Source organism: Anomaloglossus baeobatrachus, chromosome 7, assembly GCF_048569485.1.
Source record: "Anomaloglossus baeobatrachus isolate aAnoBae1 chromosome 7, aAnoBae1.hap1, whole genome shotgun sequence".
Taxonomy (NCBI): Eukaryota; Metazoa; Chordata; class Amphibia; order Anura; family Aromobatidae; genus Anomaloglossus; species Anomaloglossus baeobatrachus.
In genome coordinates, this window is record NC_134359.1 from 164,598,146 (window position 1) to 164,618,338 (window position 20,193).

General features: G+C 46.9%; 1 protein-coding gene across 2 annotated transcripts in view; it reads right to left on the reverse strand.

Annotated features, from left to right (window-relative positions):
- The window catches only part of PIKFYVE (phosphoinositide kinase, FYVE-type zinc finger containing), a 460,760-nt gene that overhangs the window by 25,129 nt on the left and 415,438 nt on the right, over positions 1-20,193 (reverse strand). For both annotated transcript variants that reach the window (XM_075317792.1, XM_075317791.1), the window contains 2 exons: positions 2,718-2,846; positions 2,377-2,638 (listed from right to left, as the gene is read on the reverse strand). In XM_075317792.1, the coding sequence (XP_075173907.1) occupies positions 2,377-2,638; positions 2,718-2,846 (391 nt within the window). The remainder of the gene's footprint in view (positions 1-2,376; positions 2,639-2,717; positions 2,847-20,193) is intronic.

Below are 20,193 nucleotides of genomic sequence, written 5' to 3' on the forward strand. Positions count from 1 at the left end.
TCATGCCTGTGTCCTTGCAACTGAGGTCCGTTCGTGCGAGCAGACCTCAGCTGCGGGGGGCGGGCCGGCACTCAGGAGGGGAGGGAGGGATTTCTCTCCCTCTCTACTGCGTAGCCGGCTATTGCCATTCTCGCACTGCACTAGCAGTACACCGGTGTACCGCGAGTGCAGTGCGATTTTTCTCTCGCCCCATTCACTTGAATGGGTGCGAGAGAAAGAGACTCAGCTTACAATCGCAGCATGCTGCGATTGTTTTCTCAGTCCGATTAGGGCTGAGAAAATAATCGCTCATGTGTGCTGTCACACAGGCTAGAATTGGTCCGAGTGGAATGCGATGTTTTATCGCACTCCACTCGCACCGATTTTCTCGCCGTGTGGCTTAGGCCTAAATGTGAGAGTTCATATCTAGTGGCCTAGATTAAATGAGGAGGTTAATGCTTTGCTCCATGATTGTCTAGTGTAATTAGGGCATACTTTGTTTGTGTGATCATTCATTCAAGTGCCAACTTGAGTATCACTGAGGTCCCCCTCGTGGACTTACGATGTACTTATAGCAATGATCAAAACCCTTTTTTATAGTGGAATAGAATTATTCTTTATATGCTCCTGAACTTAGGGGGAATATAAAAAGGAAATTTTTGGAGGGGGAATACATGTTTCTATTGTATAGTTGGCACAAAGTATATTGTTTGGTATATATTGTGGAAGTATTTTGTATCTAATTGCTTCTGTTAATAAAACTTTCTATAAAATAAAGGAGTTTTTTAGTCTGTGAATCGGGAATAGCTACTCACTAATGTATATAAAGCACATCTGAAAACCTTTAGAACATTTGCTGGTATAGCTGTGAAAATCTCCCCAGCATTTATTAAACCTATAAGAGTAGGGAGCCATATAAATCACCAAATACTTGAAGAAAAAAAAAATTGGTACAAACTTTATTGAACATTAATGCCAACAAACAATTCAATACAATCGAAAGTGCATAGTGCAGGACGGAAAAGTAGCTCAGGTGCCTACAGAGTAAATACCAAAATACATAAGGGGAGCAATGTATCTCCACTGGGCTGTGTACATAGACACTATTCAGACTTCAACGGTGACATAATTCCAACTAGCATTAAGCATAAAGTATAAGCAAGAAACATTCAGTACACTCACCCATGATATTCCTAGTATGTGGTACCATAGAATAGTGTCTATGTATACACCCCAGTAGAGATACATTGCTCCCCACTATGTATTTTGGTATTTACTCTGAGCTACTTTTGAGTCCTGCCCTATGCACTTTCGATTGTATTGCATTGTATTGAATTGTTTGCATTAATGTTCAATAAAGTTTCTACCGATTTTTTTTTTATATATATATTATTGGTGATTTATCTGGCTCCTTATCAATGCATGTATAGCTAAGAAACCTCACAATAAAATCACATGACTTTGCTCTTGGGGGTTATCCCGATTACTTCTACTGGTGTGGTGTGATGTACATGTCACTTACTGCCACTCCCTGGCTTTCTCACACCTCCCATGTCCATGCAGGGAATGTGTTTCTCGTGCCGGGCAGCAGATTGTGCAGTAGTCGAAGAGCAATAAAAGCAGTTGTAATAGAGCCAAGTTCTGTGAGGAGAGAGCATACTCATGGAAGAAGTGCTTTTCTAAGCTTTAAAAATTGTTTGCAAATTGTACATCTGTACTAGCATGTTCTCGGAGAGATCACCACCCTTGGAACACTCTTTTCATGATATTCTTACAGTGTAAATGGGCTGTTTATTGCTCAATTAACAAGCAAAATCAGTTGCAATGATCAGGTGCAATGATATTTAGGCTAACTTAAAAATCATAGTTTTCAGTGGCGCCTCCTGCTGTTTAAACAGGACTTGCACTGCAGAGAACAATGGCAGCCTATACACACTGAATGAGCTATTACAGATTGAGCAGTGCACATCGTTCAGCGTGGCATAGCTGTGTAAACAGGATTTGGATCGCTGATTGAGAAATATTTACTGTTACGCGTTTTTTTTAGTTCCGCCAGTCGTACCTTGCAAACAGCCCTTACTCATGTACTGGTTGTGCCCAATCTGCAAGCCAGTTTCACATGACATGACCATGCTGCTGGGGTTTATCCAGAATATATATACTTTTTTAACACTCTGTAAACCCTCTAACCTGATGTGTAGGAAATCACATCACAAATCTTTCACCCCCATGGCTCCCTGGCTCTCCCCCTACCTTCCTGTTATTGTGGAGATTGTTTCTTTGTTTTTCATAAACCCGGGACAACCCAAAAGTTTTAGGCATACAGGTTCAAAAGTGTTCAGTTCAAATTGAAGATTACTCAGAGCTAAAAGTAACAACTTTGACGTAAGCACATACCAATTATCCCCACGACTAGCTCATCTGAAGTGTCATCGCGCCCTACCAGTAGGGAATAGTCAATGATGAGATGACTGGAGAGGAAGTGCGAGTCACTGTGTATTGAAGCACGAAGGACAGATTTACAGTGAGATCGAATGTACAAGGGGTTGTCCTGAACCATCTTTAATAAGTTTTCATCCAGCAGGACAAGTTCACAACTCTCCTTCCCGATGTCTGTTTTCACATTACGATTTCTCAAAGACCCTTTCAGGTCAAAAACCTATTACAAGCAGACAAATTAATAGGTTATCAGGGTTCCCGTGTACTTAGCATTTCCACTCTCACATTCTATGTGTTACCTGCGCCATCTTTCGTCCATAAAACAAATTTTCCATAACTAAGAGATCCAACTTCTTCTCCGTGTTGTTCTGAGAGTTTTTGTACCCAATTCTATAGACTCCTAGTATTTTAGCCAATGCTGTCGGTCTCTGCAGGCACAGTACACAAATAGATCAGCATCGATCATGGGCAAGGGAAAATTAAAATCAATACGTGGCAATAAACAAAAAAGCAGCATGAATATAGATACACCACCAGGATACAAGGAATTGCACTGCTAAGCAAAGAGCAGTGACTTACATTAAAGGGGTGGTTCACCCATTTTTTTTATTTTCTGTATGAGTTCCACTTACCATTCTAGGCGTTTTCTCCATTGGCTTCTGTTTCCATTTCTGGCACTGAGCGGCGCTATCCTGCATGCTCAGTGCCTGTCACATGACCCCCTGGAGCTGTGGCCGCCAGTATCCTCTGACGTCCCGGCAATTCCGGGCTCTCAAACTTGTCGGGTACGTCAGAAGAGGCTGGCACCACTCAGATTGAGTGACAGGGCTGTGGGCGGTGACTACCGCACGGCACAGCCCAGCATCGAGGGGAGGAGCCGGAGGACGTCAGTGTGGAGCCGGCTAAGCGTCCTGCAGATGGTGAGGCACGGGGCGCCAGTGTGCAGTACAGGGGGGGGGGTTCTTCAGCTGAAATCCCCCCTGCACGTAAGTATCTGATCACACTCTCCACCCGCCCGCTCTGCTGCGGATGTCAGGAGAGCGGCCGGTGTTGGGCAGTGTGATCATGTGCTCCTCCCAGCAGCACTGCAGGACGCAGCAAGACACTGACAGGCATGTCACCACTCTGCTCTGTCACCTGTCCTGCTGCATGGGACCAACTGTCTGCACTCTGTCACCTGCACCACAAGTCACAGAGAGGAGACCGTTAATGACACAGCACCTCTGCCCCCCCCTCTTCTCTCCCCCCCCACTCTTCTCTCCCCCCCACTCCTCTTCCCCCCCACTCCTCTTCCCCCTCTTCTCTGCCCCCCTCTTATCCCCCTCTCCTCTCCCCACTCTTATTTCCCTCGCTCTCTTTCCCCCCCTCGCTCTCTTTTCCCCTCGCTCTCTTTCCCCCCCCTCGCTCTTTCCCTCCCCCCCTAGCTCTCTTTCCCTCCCCCCCCTAGCTCTCTTTCCCTCCCCCCTAGCTCTTTCCCTCCCCCCCAGCTCTCTTTTCCTCCCCCCCGGCTCTCTTTTCCTCCCCCCCCCTCGCTCTCTTTTCCTCCCCCCCTCGCTCTCTTTTCCTCCCCCCCCCTCGCTCTCTTTTCCTCCCCCCCCTCGCTCTCTTTTCCTCCCCCCCTCGCTCTCTTTTCCTCCCCCCCCCTCGCTCTCTTTTCCTCCCCCCCCTCGCTCTCTTTTCCTCCCCCCCTCACTCTTTTCCTCCCCCCCTGCACTCTTTTCCTCCCCCCTCGCTCTCTTTTCCCCCCCCCTTGCTCTCTTTTCCTCCCCCCCTCGCTCTCTTTTCCTCCCCCCCCTCGCTCTCTTTTCCTCCCCCCCCTCGCTCTCTTTTCCTCCCCCCCTCGCTCTCTTTTCCTCCCCCCCTCGCTCTCTTTTCCTCCCCCCTCGCTCTCTTTTCCTCCCCCCCCCTCGCTCTCTTCTGGCATGGTCAGTACAGAAATCTCTCCATCGTGGAGGGGTGAGAGGGAGTAATAAACATGGAGTCCCTACTGTGTCTGTGTATTTATTTCTAATAAAGTATTTTTCTCTGTGTGATGTCTTCTTTTTTTTTTTTTTTTTTTAAACCCTTTATTGGAGATTCTTAATGGCCAGGTCAAACTTGGCCTGACATTAAGGCTATGTGTCCACGGTAGAATGTACCTGCGGACTTTTCTGCCTGAAAATCCGCGACTTTCGCGGCAAATCCGCACCCGCGGATTTACCGCGGATTTTGATGCGGATTTTTTTTTTTTTTTCCCATTCTATACCCAAATCCGCACCAAAATCCGCAACAAACAATTGACATGCTGCAGATTTTTCCGCATCAAAATCCGCGGCAAATCCGCAGCGGAAAAATCCGCAGCATGGACACAGCATTTCCAAAATGCCATTGAAATGGCTTGGAAGTGCCGCTGCTGCAGATTTTCGGCAAATCCGCGGTAAATCCGCGGCAAATCCGCGGTAAATCCGCAGCGTGGGCACATAGCCACGCTGCGGATTTACCGCGGATTTTGCCGCGGATTTGCCGAAAATCTGCAGCAGCGGCACTTCCAAGCCATTTCAATGGCATTTTGGAAATGCTGTGTCCATGCTGCGGATTTTTCCGCTGCGGATTTGCCGCGGATTTTGATGCGGAAAAATCTTCAGCATGTCAATTGTTTGTTGCGGATTTTGGTGCGGATTTGGGTATAGAATGGGAAAAAAAAAAAAAAAAAATCCGCATCAAAATCCGCGGCAAATCCGCGGTAAATCCGCGGGTGCGGATTTGCCGCGAAAGTCGCGGATTTTCAGGCAGAAAAGTCCGCAGGTACATTCTACCGTGGACACATAGCCTAAGAATCTCGGGCTTTATACCAGCTGGTAAAACATAGCTGGTATTAACCCCTTATTACCCAGCGTGCCACCTGCCACCAGGGCCACTGGAAGAGTTGGATACAGCGCCAGAAGATGGCACTTCTATGAAAGCGCCATTTTCTGGGGCGGCTGTGGACTGCAATTCGCAGCGGGGGGCCCAGAAAGTTTGGGCACCCTGCACTGCGGACTCCAATCCCCAGCTGCCTAGTTGTACCTGGCTGGACTCAAAAATTCGGCCAAGCCCACGTAATTTTTTTTTTTTCAATTATTCCATGAAATTCATGAAATAAAAAAAAAAAAAAAAGGGCTTCTCTATATTTTTGGTTCCCAGCCGGGTGCAATTAGGCTGCTGGGGGTTGGGGGCAGCCCGTAGCTGCCTGCTGTACCTGGCTAGCATACAAAAATATGGCGAAGCCCACGTCATTTTTTTAAAAAAGTTTTCAGGCAAAAACCTTTATATAAAAAAAAAAAAAATGCTTCCCTGGATTTCTATTGCCAGTGAAAGTAACACCAAGCAGCGGGGGTTAGCAGCCAGTAGCTGCTTGGGTTACCCTTAGCAATAGAAAATGCAGCGGGAGCCCATAAACAATGTGTTTTTTTTTTTCTTTTAATTAATTTTTTTAAAAAAAAAAAATCGACATGGGCTTTGCCCATCGAGCACCAGAACATTTTACTGCTCAATTCATCCCAAGTAATCAGATGACTCAAGTGTCTGCCGATTACTTGTTCTGTGTCCCCCTGCATCCATTGCAGCGTGTATGGGCTGTGAGGTCAGCGGAGTTCAGTCCAGCACTGGAGTCAGCTGATCTGAACTCAGCTGAACTCCAGCCTGCACACGCTGCGATGGATGCAGGGGGACATGGAACAAGTAAGGTCTAAGCCACATGGCGAGAAAAACAGTGCGAGTGGAGTGCGATAAAACATCGCATTCCACTCGGACCAATATTAGCCTGTGTGTCAGCACACATGAGCGATTATTTTCTCAGCCCTAATTGGACCGAGAAAATAATCGCAGCATGCTACAACTGTAATACAAGACTCTCTCTTTTACCCATTCAAGTGTATGTGGTGAGAGAAAAATCGCACTGCACTTGCGGTACATCGGTGGACTACGGAGGAGAGAGGGAGAGAAATCCCTCCCATCCCTCCTCAGTGCTGGCCCACCCCTTGAGTGGCGGACCGCCCCCCGCAGCTGAGGTCTGCTCGCACAGTCGGACCTCAGTCGCAGGGACACACGCATGACACTCAGCTCTGCTGTACTGAGCGTGAGCCGAGTGTAATGCGAGGGGATCGCAGTAATCCCTGTGTGGCCCCAGCCTGATCGGCCGACACTTGAGTCAGCTGATCTGAACTCAGCTGAACTCCTGTACACACAGCCCGCACACACAGCCCGCACACGGTCACATGTGATCGGCAGCAGGCAGTGACTGCTGTTAAGGCTACATTCACATGACCGTTCTGTTTTTGCGGGCCACAAAAAACGGTCCTTTTTTTCACGGATGCATCCTAGTGGCATCCGTATGACATCTGCGTGCCTTCCTTTTTTTTGCGGACCGCAAAAAACGGAAGCAGCAAGAAAGATAAATACATGAGTAGATATAGAGATGGGTAGATATAGAGACAGAGGGATAGAGGGATGAATCTATGAATGAAGGAATGAATGAATAGAGGGCTGGATAGATAGATAGATAGATAGATAAAGACATATATAATGTCCTACCCCCTGCATATTCTAAGCTGGCACCCTTTTGTGACTTTCAGGTGGCACTAAGGTGCTTAGTCTTGTATTTAGCCAAAAAATTAATAAATAATAAAAAAAAATGACATGCGGTCCCCCTATCTTTTGTAGCCAGCTAGGGTAAAGCAAACGGCTGCAGCCTGCAAACCACAGCTGGCAGCTTCACCTTGGCTGGTAATCCAAAACAGAGGGCACCCCACGCTGTTATTTTAAATTAACTAAATAATTTAAAACAAAAACCACGGGGTCCCCCGAAATTGGATCACCAGCCAAGGTAAAGCGGACAGCTGTGTATTCTCAGACTAGGGAGGTTCACCGTTATTGGACACTCCCAGCCTAAAAATAGCAGGCTGCAGCCGCCCCAGAAGTAGAGCATCCATTAGATGTGCCAGTCCTGGTGCTTCGCGCCAGCAAACGGGGTAATATATGGGGTTAATACCAGATGTGTAATGTCACCTGGCATCAAGCCCTGGAGTTAGTGATGTCAGGCGTGTATCAGATACCCGACATCACCAACCCAGGCAGTAATAATAAAAAAAAAAAAGACAATAAACACATTTTTATTTGAAAAAACACTCCCCAACACATTCCCTCTTTCACCAATTTATTAGAAAGAAAAACATATCCAGGTCTGGTGTAATAAAAGAGGTTGCCACGATGATCCATACCATAGTCAATGTCACAGTCAATGAAGAACAGAATGTTCCCTATTTGCTGGGAGAGCCGTGCAGTGACTTGAGCTAACATCAATAGGTCAGCCCAGGTCACTGCAGGGCATGACGAGTGCTGCTATCAGGAGGTTAGCGAGGTATATTACCTGCGATGATCGCTGAACTCCAGACAACAGCGCTGTCACCGAGTTCAATGACTGCCGCCTTCACAAAGTATCGCGAGCGGCCCAAGACGTCACCACTAGTCACCGTCTCGGGTCGACAGCGAGAGGTGATGTGACAAGCGGCGGGCATAGAAGGCAGTGACGACCGCTGACGTCAGGAGGACAGGACTTCATCACCGAAGGTAATGAACTTACTAACCTCCTGACGGTAGCGCTTGTCATGTCCGCGGCTGCTGACACTGCTGAGCGGGCAGCCGCGGGGCTGGGGCTGGAGCGGGACACTGACTACACGGGCACCCAACGGAAGTCACAAGGAAGTGCTTCCGTGTTGCTTCCGGGAATTTTGCGGACCCATTGACTTGTATTGAGTCACGGTTCGTTATTACGGAACAGAATAGGACATGATCCATAATAACGGAGCGGACATACGGCATCCGATGAGGTTTTTTTTGTAGGATCGGATGCACATGGAAGTGCTACCGTGTACCATACGATCCTACACAAAAAACATTGAAAAGATGGTCCTGTCTGTGGGGCTGCAAAAAAACAGGAACTGACCAGGACAAACGGAACGGTCATGTGAATGAGCCCACCTGCAGTCATTGCAGCGTGTGCGGGCTGAGAGATCAGGAGTCAGCTGACTCCAGCGCCGGCCGATAAATTCTGTGTCCCGCTGCAGAAGGATCCGGTAAAATAACGGTTGCATGCGCTGCACATTTAATCCACAGGATCCGGTCATAAGCGGTTTGCGGATGATACGGACGACACACAGACTAGGCAAGAGGGAAAAAAGCAATCTCATCACCCCGTCCCTTTTTTTTCCCCAATTATTTTTTCACATGTTGCGCCGGCTAATAAACACACACACACACTTTGGGTGGAGAGGAGAGTGGGGTGTTACACACAGTGGGTGTGTTAAATAAGCTAGACACCGCCCTAGAGCCACAAAGAATTCTGGGACTTGTAGGAACTGAACACAGGAAGTCAGAGGAGAGATTAACCCCATCAGAGCTGGAGCCAGCAATGAGCATGTGCTGCTAGTGCACAATAAAAGGTAATTTTGCTGAAAAAAACATAATAAATGTGTTGAGGGGCACATATTAGCAAGATTTATCAGAAAAAAAAAATCAGTTTTGGTAACTGGACAACTTCTTTAACACTGAACATAAAGAAAAGTTAATATTTGAAAATGAAAATACATAACATATTATATTTCATTTACAAAGAGCCAATATCACACTGGGATATAGAGTAGAAGCTTTTAGTTTTAGTCCATATTTATATACTAAGAATATGAGACTGAGGAGGTAAAAAATAGTAACCTCACAATGCTTCCAAATGTTTTGCAAAACTGTGGGGGTAGAATAGAAAAAATAGAACTTATCTTTTGCATATGAACAAAAGTAATGTTTTCCCCAAAACTGTCCAGCAAACCCCTAACACCTTCTTAACCAGTCGATGCTCCGTTTCCCGCTTTTTCCTCCTCTTTTTTCGAGAGCCTTAAAAAAAATTATTATTTTTCTGCCACAGACTTATCAGGTTGTTTTTTGCAAAGCAAGTTGTGGTTTGGAGTGACGCCATTCATTTTACCACTCAGTACTGGAAAATAGGAACATAAATTGCAAGTGCGGTGAAACTGAGCAAAAAATGTAATTCTGCAATTGTTTTTTTGGGTTTCATTTTTACAGCGTTTATTTATTAAATAAAAATTACATGCCATTTCTAATTTAAATAAAAAAAAATCTTCAATTTGAAAAAATAATGCGCTTGCGTGTCAATGTTCCAAGATCCCGTGAGGTTTTCAATTTTCGGTTGCTGGAGTGACTGAGCCTGTTTTTTATGCCTTCTACTGATATTTTTATTGATACCATTTTGAGCTGCATATGTTTTGATCGCTTCTTATTGTTTGTTTGTTGCGACCGAAAAAACTAAATTCTGGCATTTCAATTTTTCTTCTTGTTACACTCTTTACCGATCAGGTTAATTCATTATACATTTTGATAGATCAAACTTTAATGCACATGGCAATATGTTTACTGTCTTAATTTTTTTTTTTTTTCTATTTCTTTTTTAGCAGATACCCAGAATTCACCACAACCCACCGACACCATGAGATCACTTTGTGGAAGAGCTGGTGGGTGCTTAGAATGGCCTTGCCCCGGGCCAAGCACAGTAAATGCCGCTGTTAGATGCTAAACATCGTCTGACAGCGGCTTTTAACAGTTTAACCACAACAGGCGACGCTTGACTTCAGCAGTGGATGGTAGAGGCTGATAATGACTGAATAACACAAACATTATCTGTCGTAAAGAAAGCATGTTCAGTTTCTGTTCCTGCTCCAGAGAAGGGGACCAGTCATATGACATAACTGTACATCATATGCCGCGAAGGTGTTAAATGAAAGGTATGGCTCTTCTGAGCCCAATGTCCCCTACAAGGATCTGTGCTCACTATGAAATGTTTAAATCTTGACATACTCCCTTTTAGAAAAATATATGTGCACATCCATAATCTTAAAATGATTAAAATACAGTTATGGTTTACCTAGATTATAAAACTAGCTCAAAGCATAAAATCTTCTAGTTACCAGTTTGTCCCCTGGTCAGTCTTTTAATGCATATTTATTAAAAGTTATATCTTAGGCGTATATTATATACCTAATTTAAAATGTGCAAGGTGTACAATAAGGCACAGGGAAGTGGACGTGCTACTGATGCTACACTCTGAGGAGCTCTTTACATTTCCTTTTATTGATCCTGGCCGCTCACCCTCCACGTTTCAAGAGAGACATGAGAAGATTGTGTGTAGTAATGCTCAAATATTTGAGCAGCCACGGTTAGAAGATGACGACGGTGGGGAACAGCAATTTAGGTCTCAAAAGGTAGATAATAAAAAACAGATGTTGACAAGTGATGTTGTTAAGTCAACAGTCATGAAGACGGAAGTCTATGGAATTGGAAGACGAGTACATTGACAATTAAGTCACTGACCCAACCTGAGAAGTTGCCATACACAACGAGAACAGCAGTGCAGAGGGGGAGGGATCTGCAGCAATGCAACAGGCAGGAAGAGGAAGTGGAGTGGCCAGAGGGAAAAGACCGCATCTGTTTCCCATAGCGCCTACACACGGCAAGTTCCCAGGCAAAGGGTTAGGTGGTCTCCAGTCTGGCATTTTTTAAAGAACGTAGGGATGATAAAAGAACAATCATTTGCAACCTGTGCCATACCAAGATAAGCAGGGGCCTAACTACTACCTGACCACCATCAGCATGCTTTGGCTCAAGTCATCAAAGCACCCAACAAGGTGGGCTGAACGCCTGGATTCACAATCAGTGTCTGTGGGTATCACTACTGCCTCTTACCCTTTGCTGTGTGCTTGCCAATCCCATCCTGGACGCAGGCATGGATGCCTCCTGCCCCTGACGTTGCACTTTCGCAAGCACCATCAGCAACAACGTCCAATTTTCCGTCCCAACGCAGCACTCAGCTTTTCATACTCCAGGCCTTGGATGCAAATACCCAGCCACCCACCCACAGGCCCAAACACTAAACGGGCACATCTCTAGACTGCTTACCCTGGAAATGCTGCTGTGAGGTTTTCCGCAATCTCATGGTAGCAACCATCCTTCAGGTCTCTGTCTCCAGTAGCGATGTGTCGGTCGCGAATGATCCGACACAAAGATCCGGCTCCCACTGTGACTGACAGGAGCCGGATCACCAGTGTGAGTCCCAAAAATGTCTAAACTGCTCTTTTCGCAGCCAAAACCCGCCCCCCCACGACTAAACTCCGCCTACTCAACAATATAATTGGACGCTTGTAAGTGGGTGGGGTTTAGCCGCGTGTGGGGGTTTTGGCAGCGTTACTATAATCTTAAATATGTGTTGACCTGGGGTGAACACATATTTAATAAGGAGCCAAGAACGATCTGAAAGATACGGCTCTTTTTGGTGAGCGGAGCCATGGGAACCGGATCACCAAAAAGAGCCGGAATGCCTATCACTAGTCTCCAGCCACCACTATTTTTGCAAGTGTGCAATCGCCGCCTTACACCATGCCCCGTGCCCTCACCAACACAGGTGCTGGGAAGTCCACTTGACCACCGACAAGTGAACAAGTGCTTGTGGCCAGGGTCCCATTTTCCTGACAGCACACTGGGTCAACCTTGTGGACACCGGACAGACTCAGACACTGGGAAGGCACATGTGCTACAGACGCCGAGGATTGCGGCCCTAGTCACATCAGGGTTTCCTCCACCTCCTAGACTAGTTCCTGCACCCCTACCTTCTCCTCATCCACCATCTCCGAATTATCATCTCTGAGCACGACTTCCATATCAGTCGCAAGCTGGAAGCACTGTAGCACTGCCTCAGTGAAGCAACAGGTTCTTCCGAAACTAAGTCTACATTCACACGACCGTCCTGTTTTTGCGGTTCGCAAAAAAAGGTCCCGTTTTTTCACGGATGCATCCGTTCCGTTCACGGGTCGTGTGTCTTCCATGTGCCTTCTGTTTTTTTGCAGACTGCAAAAAAACAGAAGCAGCTAGATAGATAAATAGATGGATAAATATAGATAGAGGGATAGATAGATAGAGGGATAGATAGAGAGACAGAGAGATAGAAAGAGGGATGGATGGATAAATGAATGAATGAATGAATACATACATAGAGGGATAGCTAGAGGGATAAATAGATAATAAATAAGAAAGACATATAATGCCCCACTCCCCAGCATTTTGTAATCTTGCACCCTTTAGTGCCTGTCATGTGGCACTAAAGGATGCTTAGCCTTGTATTTAGCCAAAAAATAAATAACTAATTAAAAAAAACCCACGTGGGGTCCCCCCTATCTTTTGTAGCCAGTTCGGGTAAAGCAGACCACAGCTGGCAGCTTCACCTTGGCTGGTAATCCAAAACAGAGCGCACCCCATACTGTTATTTTAAATTAATAACCCCCCAAATTGGATCACCAGCCAAGATAAAGCGGACAGCTGTGGTCTGGTATTCTTATGCTAGGGAGGTCCATGGTTCTTGGACCCTCCCCAGCCTAAAAATAGCAGGCCACAGCGGCCCCAGAAGTGGCGCATCCATTAGATGCGCCAATCCTGCTTTTCACCAGCTCATCCCGATGCCCTGGTGCGGTGGCAAGCGGGGTAATATAAATTGTTGATACCAGATGTGTAATGTCACCTGGGATCAAGCCCAGAGGTTAGTGATGTCACGGGGTCTATCAGATACCCGACATCACTAACACAGTCAGTAATAAAAAAAAAATGACAAACAAATATTTATTTGAAAAAAACACTCCCCAACACATTCCCTCTTTCACCAATTTATTGGAAACTAAAGTCAAATCTGACTCCGGCGTAATTCAAGGGGGTCCCACAACGATCCATACTCACTGTCCCAGTCAGTGAAGAAGAGAATGTTCCCCATTGGCTGGGAGAGCAGTGCAGTGACCTGAGCTAACATCATGAGGTCAGCCCAGGTTACTGCAGGGCATGACCAGCACTGACTTCAGGAGGTTAGCTAAGTACATTACCTACGGTGATGGAAGCCGCTGCACTCCTGACATCAGCGCTCGTCACTGAGTTCAAAGACCGCCGCGTTCACAAGCGAAGTGTCGCGGGAGCCCGTGACGTCACCGCTAGTCACAGTCTTGGGCCGCCCGTGAGAGGTGACCTGAGAACGCTGCGAGCATAGAAGTCAGTGACAAGTACTAACGTCAGGAGTGCAGGAATTCATCACACTAGGTAATGAACTTTACTAACCTTCTGACAGCAACACTCATCATCCCCGTGGCTCCTCGCACACTGCAGTGCGGGCAGCTGCTAACACACTGCAGTGCGGGCAGCTGCTGACACACTGCAGTGCGGGCAGCTGCTGACACACTGCAGTGCGGGCAGCTGCTGACACACTGCAGTGCGGGCAGCTGCTGACACACTGCAGTGCGGGCAGCTGCTGACACACTGCAGTGCGGGCAGCTGCTGACACTGCAGTGCGGGCAGCTGCTGACACACTGCAGTGCAGTCAGCTGCTGACACACTGCAGTGCGGTCAGCTGCTGACAAACTGCAGTGCGGGCAGCTGCTGACACACTGCAGTGCGGGCAGCTGCTGACACACTGCAGTGCGGGCAGTAGAGTTGAGCGATGTTCGAGGTTCGCCAATTTCATGTTCGAGTGATTTTGGGGGTGCTCGAGATCGAACGCGAACTCGAGCTTTTTGCTAAAAGCTCGATAGATCGAGATACATTTGAGAACGGTTCGATCAGCATAAAGCCTATCTATTTACTAGCTGTCTTTTCACTGTAATAGTGCGAGTCACTGTGACTCACACTATTATCAAATTTCAGCGTATAGTGTGCGGGGGGGACGCGGTTTAGATCTATGCTGCTGAGAGAATGCCGATCGCCATTTTTTTTTTTTCCCCTAAGCGCACGTGCAGTGGGGCGTACCAGGATGTCAGCCAATCACAGACACACACACAGCTAGGTGTACTTTTTGCCAGACAAGCAAAAGCATGTGTCATAGGCTGCCCATGTCACATGTCCTTGCCTTATAAATACGGCCATTTTCCCTCACGCCATTATCTGCCTTGTATGTGTGTGGGTGACAGTCACCGCTCACGCTGCTGCCGCTGCTCCTGCTGTGTACGCTAAACACACAGCGCTGTACAGATTAGGGACTGCAGTTTTTTTCAGCCCTTTTCAGGGCTGATTTCCAGGCGCTCAGAGCCATAGCTGAACGGCAGGTCCGTGGAAATGCTGCATACAGCTTTAGATAACAGCGTCTGTGTACCTCAGCTCAGGGAATTCCTTGCTGCATTTCATCATTGGGAAAGATAGAAAGTGAAGCTTCCTTTACTGTCCTGGTACCCACAGAACCCGGCCACTGTACCCACCTGCCCCCATTGGCCATGCTATTTTTATAGCAAACAGTGCTGAAACTTAGTGGTATCCAAACAGTGTCTGCTATCCTAAATTAGTGTCCCACTGGTGCCAAGCAAGTTCCACCACCTCTGCATGCTGGCCTCCTGCACATTTTGCAACGATATTTCTATAGCAAACTCAGGGAATTCCTTTCTGCATTTCATCATTAGGAGGGAGAGAAAGTGAGGCTTCCTTTACTGTCCTGGTACCCACAGAACACGGCCACTGTACCCACCTGCACACTTTTGCCACACTATTTTATTTGCTCAAAGAGCTGACACTTTTTCTACCATCCTAAAAGTGTCTTGAATACTAAGTTATTGTTCCTTTGATGCCAAGCAAGGTACACCACATGTGCATTCTACACTCCTCCATTTCTGCTACGCAATTTTAATTTACAAAAGTGCTGACAGTTTTAGGGGCATACTACAATTGTCTGGGATACTACCTTACTGTTCACTTGCTGCCAAGCAAGGTACAAAACATGTGCATTCTGCACTCCTTTCCATTTCTGGTACGCAATTATTAACTGCAGGTAGTCCAGCCAATCTGTGACGAAGGTGCAGGCGTGTATATAATGTTGCCTTTATCCCATAGTGGTTTTCTTGATGTGTGACAGAGCTCAACAATACCATCTGTTTCCACTTCCAAAACAACTGACGACCTGCCAATCACACTCCCGGTTGCGAGTAAAGGGGTGGAAGTTCAGTGTGAAAAAGCATGTGTGACTGCTGTCCCCACAGTCGCAGCGGATGCTGAGCACGCAGATGCACTTGATGGGGCAGGCGGTGGTTGCACAGCCCAGCTAGGCCACATTGTAGCATAGTGAAATTCCCATTGCGACTTATGCTTCATTTTAAGTCGTGTACAGGGTGGGCTCCACAGTATGCAGCAAAACCACGCAACAGGAAAAGGACTTTAGGCAGTTGAGTTGAAAAATGATTATTGAGCTTTCCCAAGACAAACAATAAGAACCATGTATAAAATTGAAAGAATAGAACAATCTATTCAGTTGCCTACTACCTGGTAATCCCTCTGCTTCGCAGCAGTAATTGTGTGTGTGTGCGCGCGCGAACACGACTTACCAGTGGCGCATCACAAGAGCTTCCAAGTTATGTACCTAAACATAGACAAAACCCATTACCCCCCTCCCTGACAACCCTTGTTAGCTGAAGCCTCATAGATAAGGCAGATGATACCAGTGTGAATGCAAACCACACAGCTCTGCAACACAGTCATGGAAACCTTGTAAAGCAACAGTCAATGCAAATTTGTGTCGCTGTTCCTCTATGATTTAAACTGTGACAATTTGACAGTGCAGAGGCAGCAAGTCTTATTGTCTATATAGTCGGCCTACCCAGAACAGATATGTGTTTTGCTAATAAAACAAAGTGTTGCGTGCACGCATTACTGTCTGGGCACAGCCTACCGTACCAGGTTACTGTGATGTCCATTTGCCAGAAATACAGACTTTACGCTCCTCTCACGGAAACAGTATAGACAGCATCAGAAGAATGTTGGTCTGTCGCACAGGATGCTGCTCACTGGCGTTACGGTGCTCCTCACCAAACTCCAACACGACTCCACTCACAATTGAACAAAGTGTTTCCACGGTGGCTCCTTGCTGTAACACACACCTTTAGCTTTTACTTCGGTTCATATACAGCATCTCCAAGTCCACAGCCGAAGACCAATTTGCTATTGCTATAGTGACCAAACAGACAAAGGCAGATCCAAAAAAACAGCAGCTCCTTGTGTGTAGTCTGCAACAATGCATGCAATGAACGGCAAATAAGCATGTTGCTTTGACAGTGGCTAAAGCTGAGCAATACACCTTCACGCTATCAATTCATATCTATGTGACACTTCATGGAGGAAGTACTCAAAAGGTGAGTTTTTGCCTTCTACTTAGAGATTGTTGTCAAATCTTACAGATTACATAACTTGGGGGATCCTTTGCGATGTCAAAAAAGTCCTAGGCTAGGCAAGGCTTAAAGCCAATGCGACCTGCAGAGCCAACATGACTTATGCTCAGAGTCAGAGTTTTGACCGAGGATTAAGTTGTTGACGTGCTTCCAGTACTTTGTCTCTGTCCAGGAAGACGCAACGTAACCTCGTCGTCAGTAGCATCCTCCACCTCCTCTGCGGACCTCATCGACTGGGTGACTTTGGTTTGACAGTAAGTGGGGTCTCCAAACTCATCATCACCATGTGTGTTTTCATTCCCCTCGTCCTGAGTCCTCCGAGACAACCTCTTCCTGCCCTGACCGAATAGTAAAGTTATCGTTACAATTAGGTATCTGAGTCTCCTCATCATGTTCTCCATTGTCTCCACCAGGAGGATTTACGGTTTGTAAATAAGGGTGTACATTATGCTCAGCACCTTCTTCATCGGGGCCTGGATAAGACTCACAAAGCTTCTGGCTATCTGTGCAGATCATTTCCCCTGTCTCCTGGAACTCGCTGCCTCAACACGCAAGGTTATCTGATACACCCGCAAGCTTCAAACGGAACCTGTAAACTCATCTGTTCAGAAATGACTATAACCTTCAATGACACCACCACCGTGCGTAGCTGCCGCCCAACGTACACCACACCTACTATCTCCTCCCCAAAATACTTTACAATGTAATCCCGCAAGGGCTGGGCCCTCTTCCCTCTGTACCAGTCTGTCTATTGTTACTTGTATATGTATTCTGTATGTAACCCCCCTTCTCATGTACAGCACCATAGAATCAATGGTGCTCTTTAAATAATAATAATAATAATAATAATAATAATAAAAAATAATAATAACTTCTTTGTCTGTACTCACTGCAGCTTTGGAGCAGACCTCTGATTCCCAGGCTATAGTGTGACTGAACAGCTCTGCAGACTCAACCATCTCTGTTACCCCATACTCAGCAGGGCTGGTGGAAACTTGAGAGGTGTTAGGAAGCAAGTGCGATTGGGTTGACACCACAGAGGAATGGAGTATTTGGGATATTGAACTTGAGGTGGAGGACAGGCCACTTTATGGAGCACTTGAGATCCATCGAAGCAGCTGCTGTTTTGGTGCCTCATCTACATTTGTTAGCGATGGTCGTGTCTGTTAAAAAAAAAAAAGGGATCATATCAGATTATCCACGGGAAGAAGTACACCTGTTATTTTGGCTGTGCTGCGGTTCCAGTTGTGCCCAGGCGTCAGCTGCCATTTAGGGCTCTGCCTCCGGTTGTCCAGCTGGCTGCTTTCTCCTCCACGTCTAAGTATGGAGAGGCGGCTAGTGCGCATGCGTGTGCCGATTTACCACAGCCGCAGCCTAACTCCAGTGTTTCGCCTAATGAGTATGCTCAGCCTGATTGTGCCATTCCTGAGGCTAAGTCCTCATTTCGGGCTACAGCGCATACTCCCACAGTTAGTGCGAAAAGCCTCATTGCACAGGTACTTGCTTTCCGTGCCGTGTCTAAGTCCTCTGTTGTGCCTAGACAGCATTCTGAAGCTGATAGTCTTTTTTCTGAGACTGTATTTCATGCTACTGAGCATGCTCAGGCACTTACTGCATCAGAGGCTAGGTCCGGTAATGAACTCTTTGGCCCTGCCCCTGATGTGGGGGGCCCATATAGACCACAGGGCAGTGTCAGTGTCCTGACGATGTGGCCAGGACACTCACAACTGGCTTGCAGAGGCCCGCCCCTATGACTTGTCACCTCATTATTGTTGGTCAGAAGCTGACTGGTGAAGTGATTGGGTCGTGGCTGCCATGAGGTCATCATTGAAGTGGCGGTTCCGAATAGGACGGTAGTTATGCCACTCATGTCGTGTCACTCTGCTTTTGTCTCCAAGAGTTGAATTGCGGTCCACCATGGGTTGTGGCGGACCCAGGTTATAAAAGAGGCTGGAGCCAACAAGTAGGTGCGCAGTCTTCTATTATGCTCAGAAAGAGCACACCTCCATGTGTTAAACCCATTGCGGCTTTAGGCCGCCACCACAGTTGGTAACGCAGAACGGTTAAGACCAGCTCCTGTCCTAACAGTCCTGCTAGTGCAAGCACAGTGGCATTAACTGGGCTGCTGCTGCTGATGCGCCTACTGTCCACAGGTGTGGCCCCTACGCACACGGACAGCGTACACAATGGCCCCTGTGTTGTTAACAGAGTCTTCCTGGGCTGGGTGGGTGTGTGGACCCTGTGACGCTAACAGGGATCACAGTCTCCAGATCCTAGTGTCGCCTAACTCTGTTCAGGCTAATATTAGTTTCAGAGCCACACAGCTCTGTATCCTCCACCTAATCTTCCAGTTACCAACCTCTTCTTTTCCATCTGGGAGCACGGTGGACACAGACTGGCGATGGGGATATATACCTTTCTCTTTCTTTTCTTCTTAATTTTTTTTATATAGCGGTAACATAGTATATACCACCTTATCCAAATCTGCCACTCCCACCATAACAGATGGTGTTTCTTCAGCAAACGTTACTGTTGCTTAACCACCAAACCAACGGACACAAACTTTTTTCCCCTTTCCAACACATCTGTTCCCCTTTCCACCAGCATCTCTCCTTTTTCAACTCATTTTGTATATGACCAAAATTGCAACTCTGCAGGGACACCGTACTCAACGCCGTCTCAGCACAGCAGCCAGCCCTCGGTCCCTCAGATGGGGACAAGTAAAAGACCATTTCCTCCTATCCATGACAAAGCATTGAGATTCACTCTGTGCAGCACTGTTGTTTAGTGGAAAAGCAGATCTAGGATTGCGTACCACCTTCTGCTCATACTCCTGCAGATGTGCGTCCCTTTCTATGGCAGGGCTTATTTTGCAAAATTTTGTCTTGTATCGGGGATCTAACAGTGTGGCAACCCAGTAGTCAGCATTACTTCGAATTCGGAAAATCCGAGGGTCATGTTGTAGGTAGTGCAGCAAGAAGGCACTCATGTGTCTTGTGCATCCAGGAGCACCAAGTCCTTGGTGTGTTGGTGGTGGAGAGGTGAGAATCATGCCTCCTTCCTCTGCCCTCTTCCCCCAACCTCGCACAACTGAAATGTGAGCAAGCTCTCACTCATCTGCTGAGTCTTCCATGCCAATCGCCAGTTTGTCCTCCATTTCTTCATGGGCTCCTGCACCTTCCTCAACAGTTTTGCTGATACTATGCGCCCTTGTTAATACCTCTCCTCCACCGTACCATGCCTGCTGCCTAGGTGCCGCTGACCGTCTGGACCTTGGAGATCTTGTGATCCCTTCCGCATATGAATCCTCCTGTACTTCCTCCCCTTCCTCTTGTCCCACCACCTGACTCCGAATAATGTTTAATGTGTGCTCCAGCATGTAGATAACCGGAATTGTCACACTGAGAATGGCATCGCCAGTGCTAAACAGCTTCGTCGACATTTTAAAACTGTGAAGAAGGGAGCATAGGTCCTTGATCTGACACCACTCCAGCAGCGTGATCTGCACCACCTATGGATC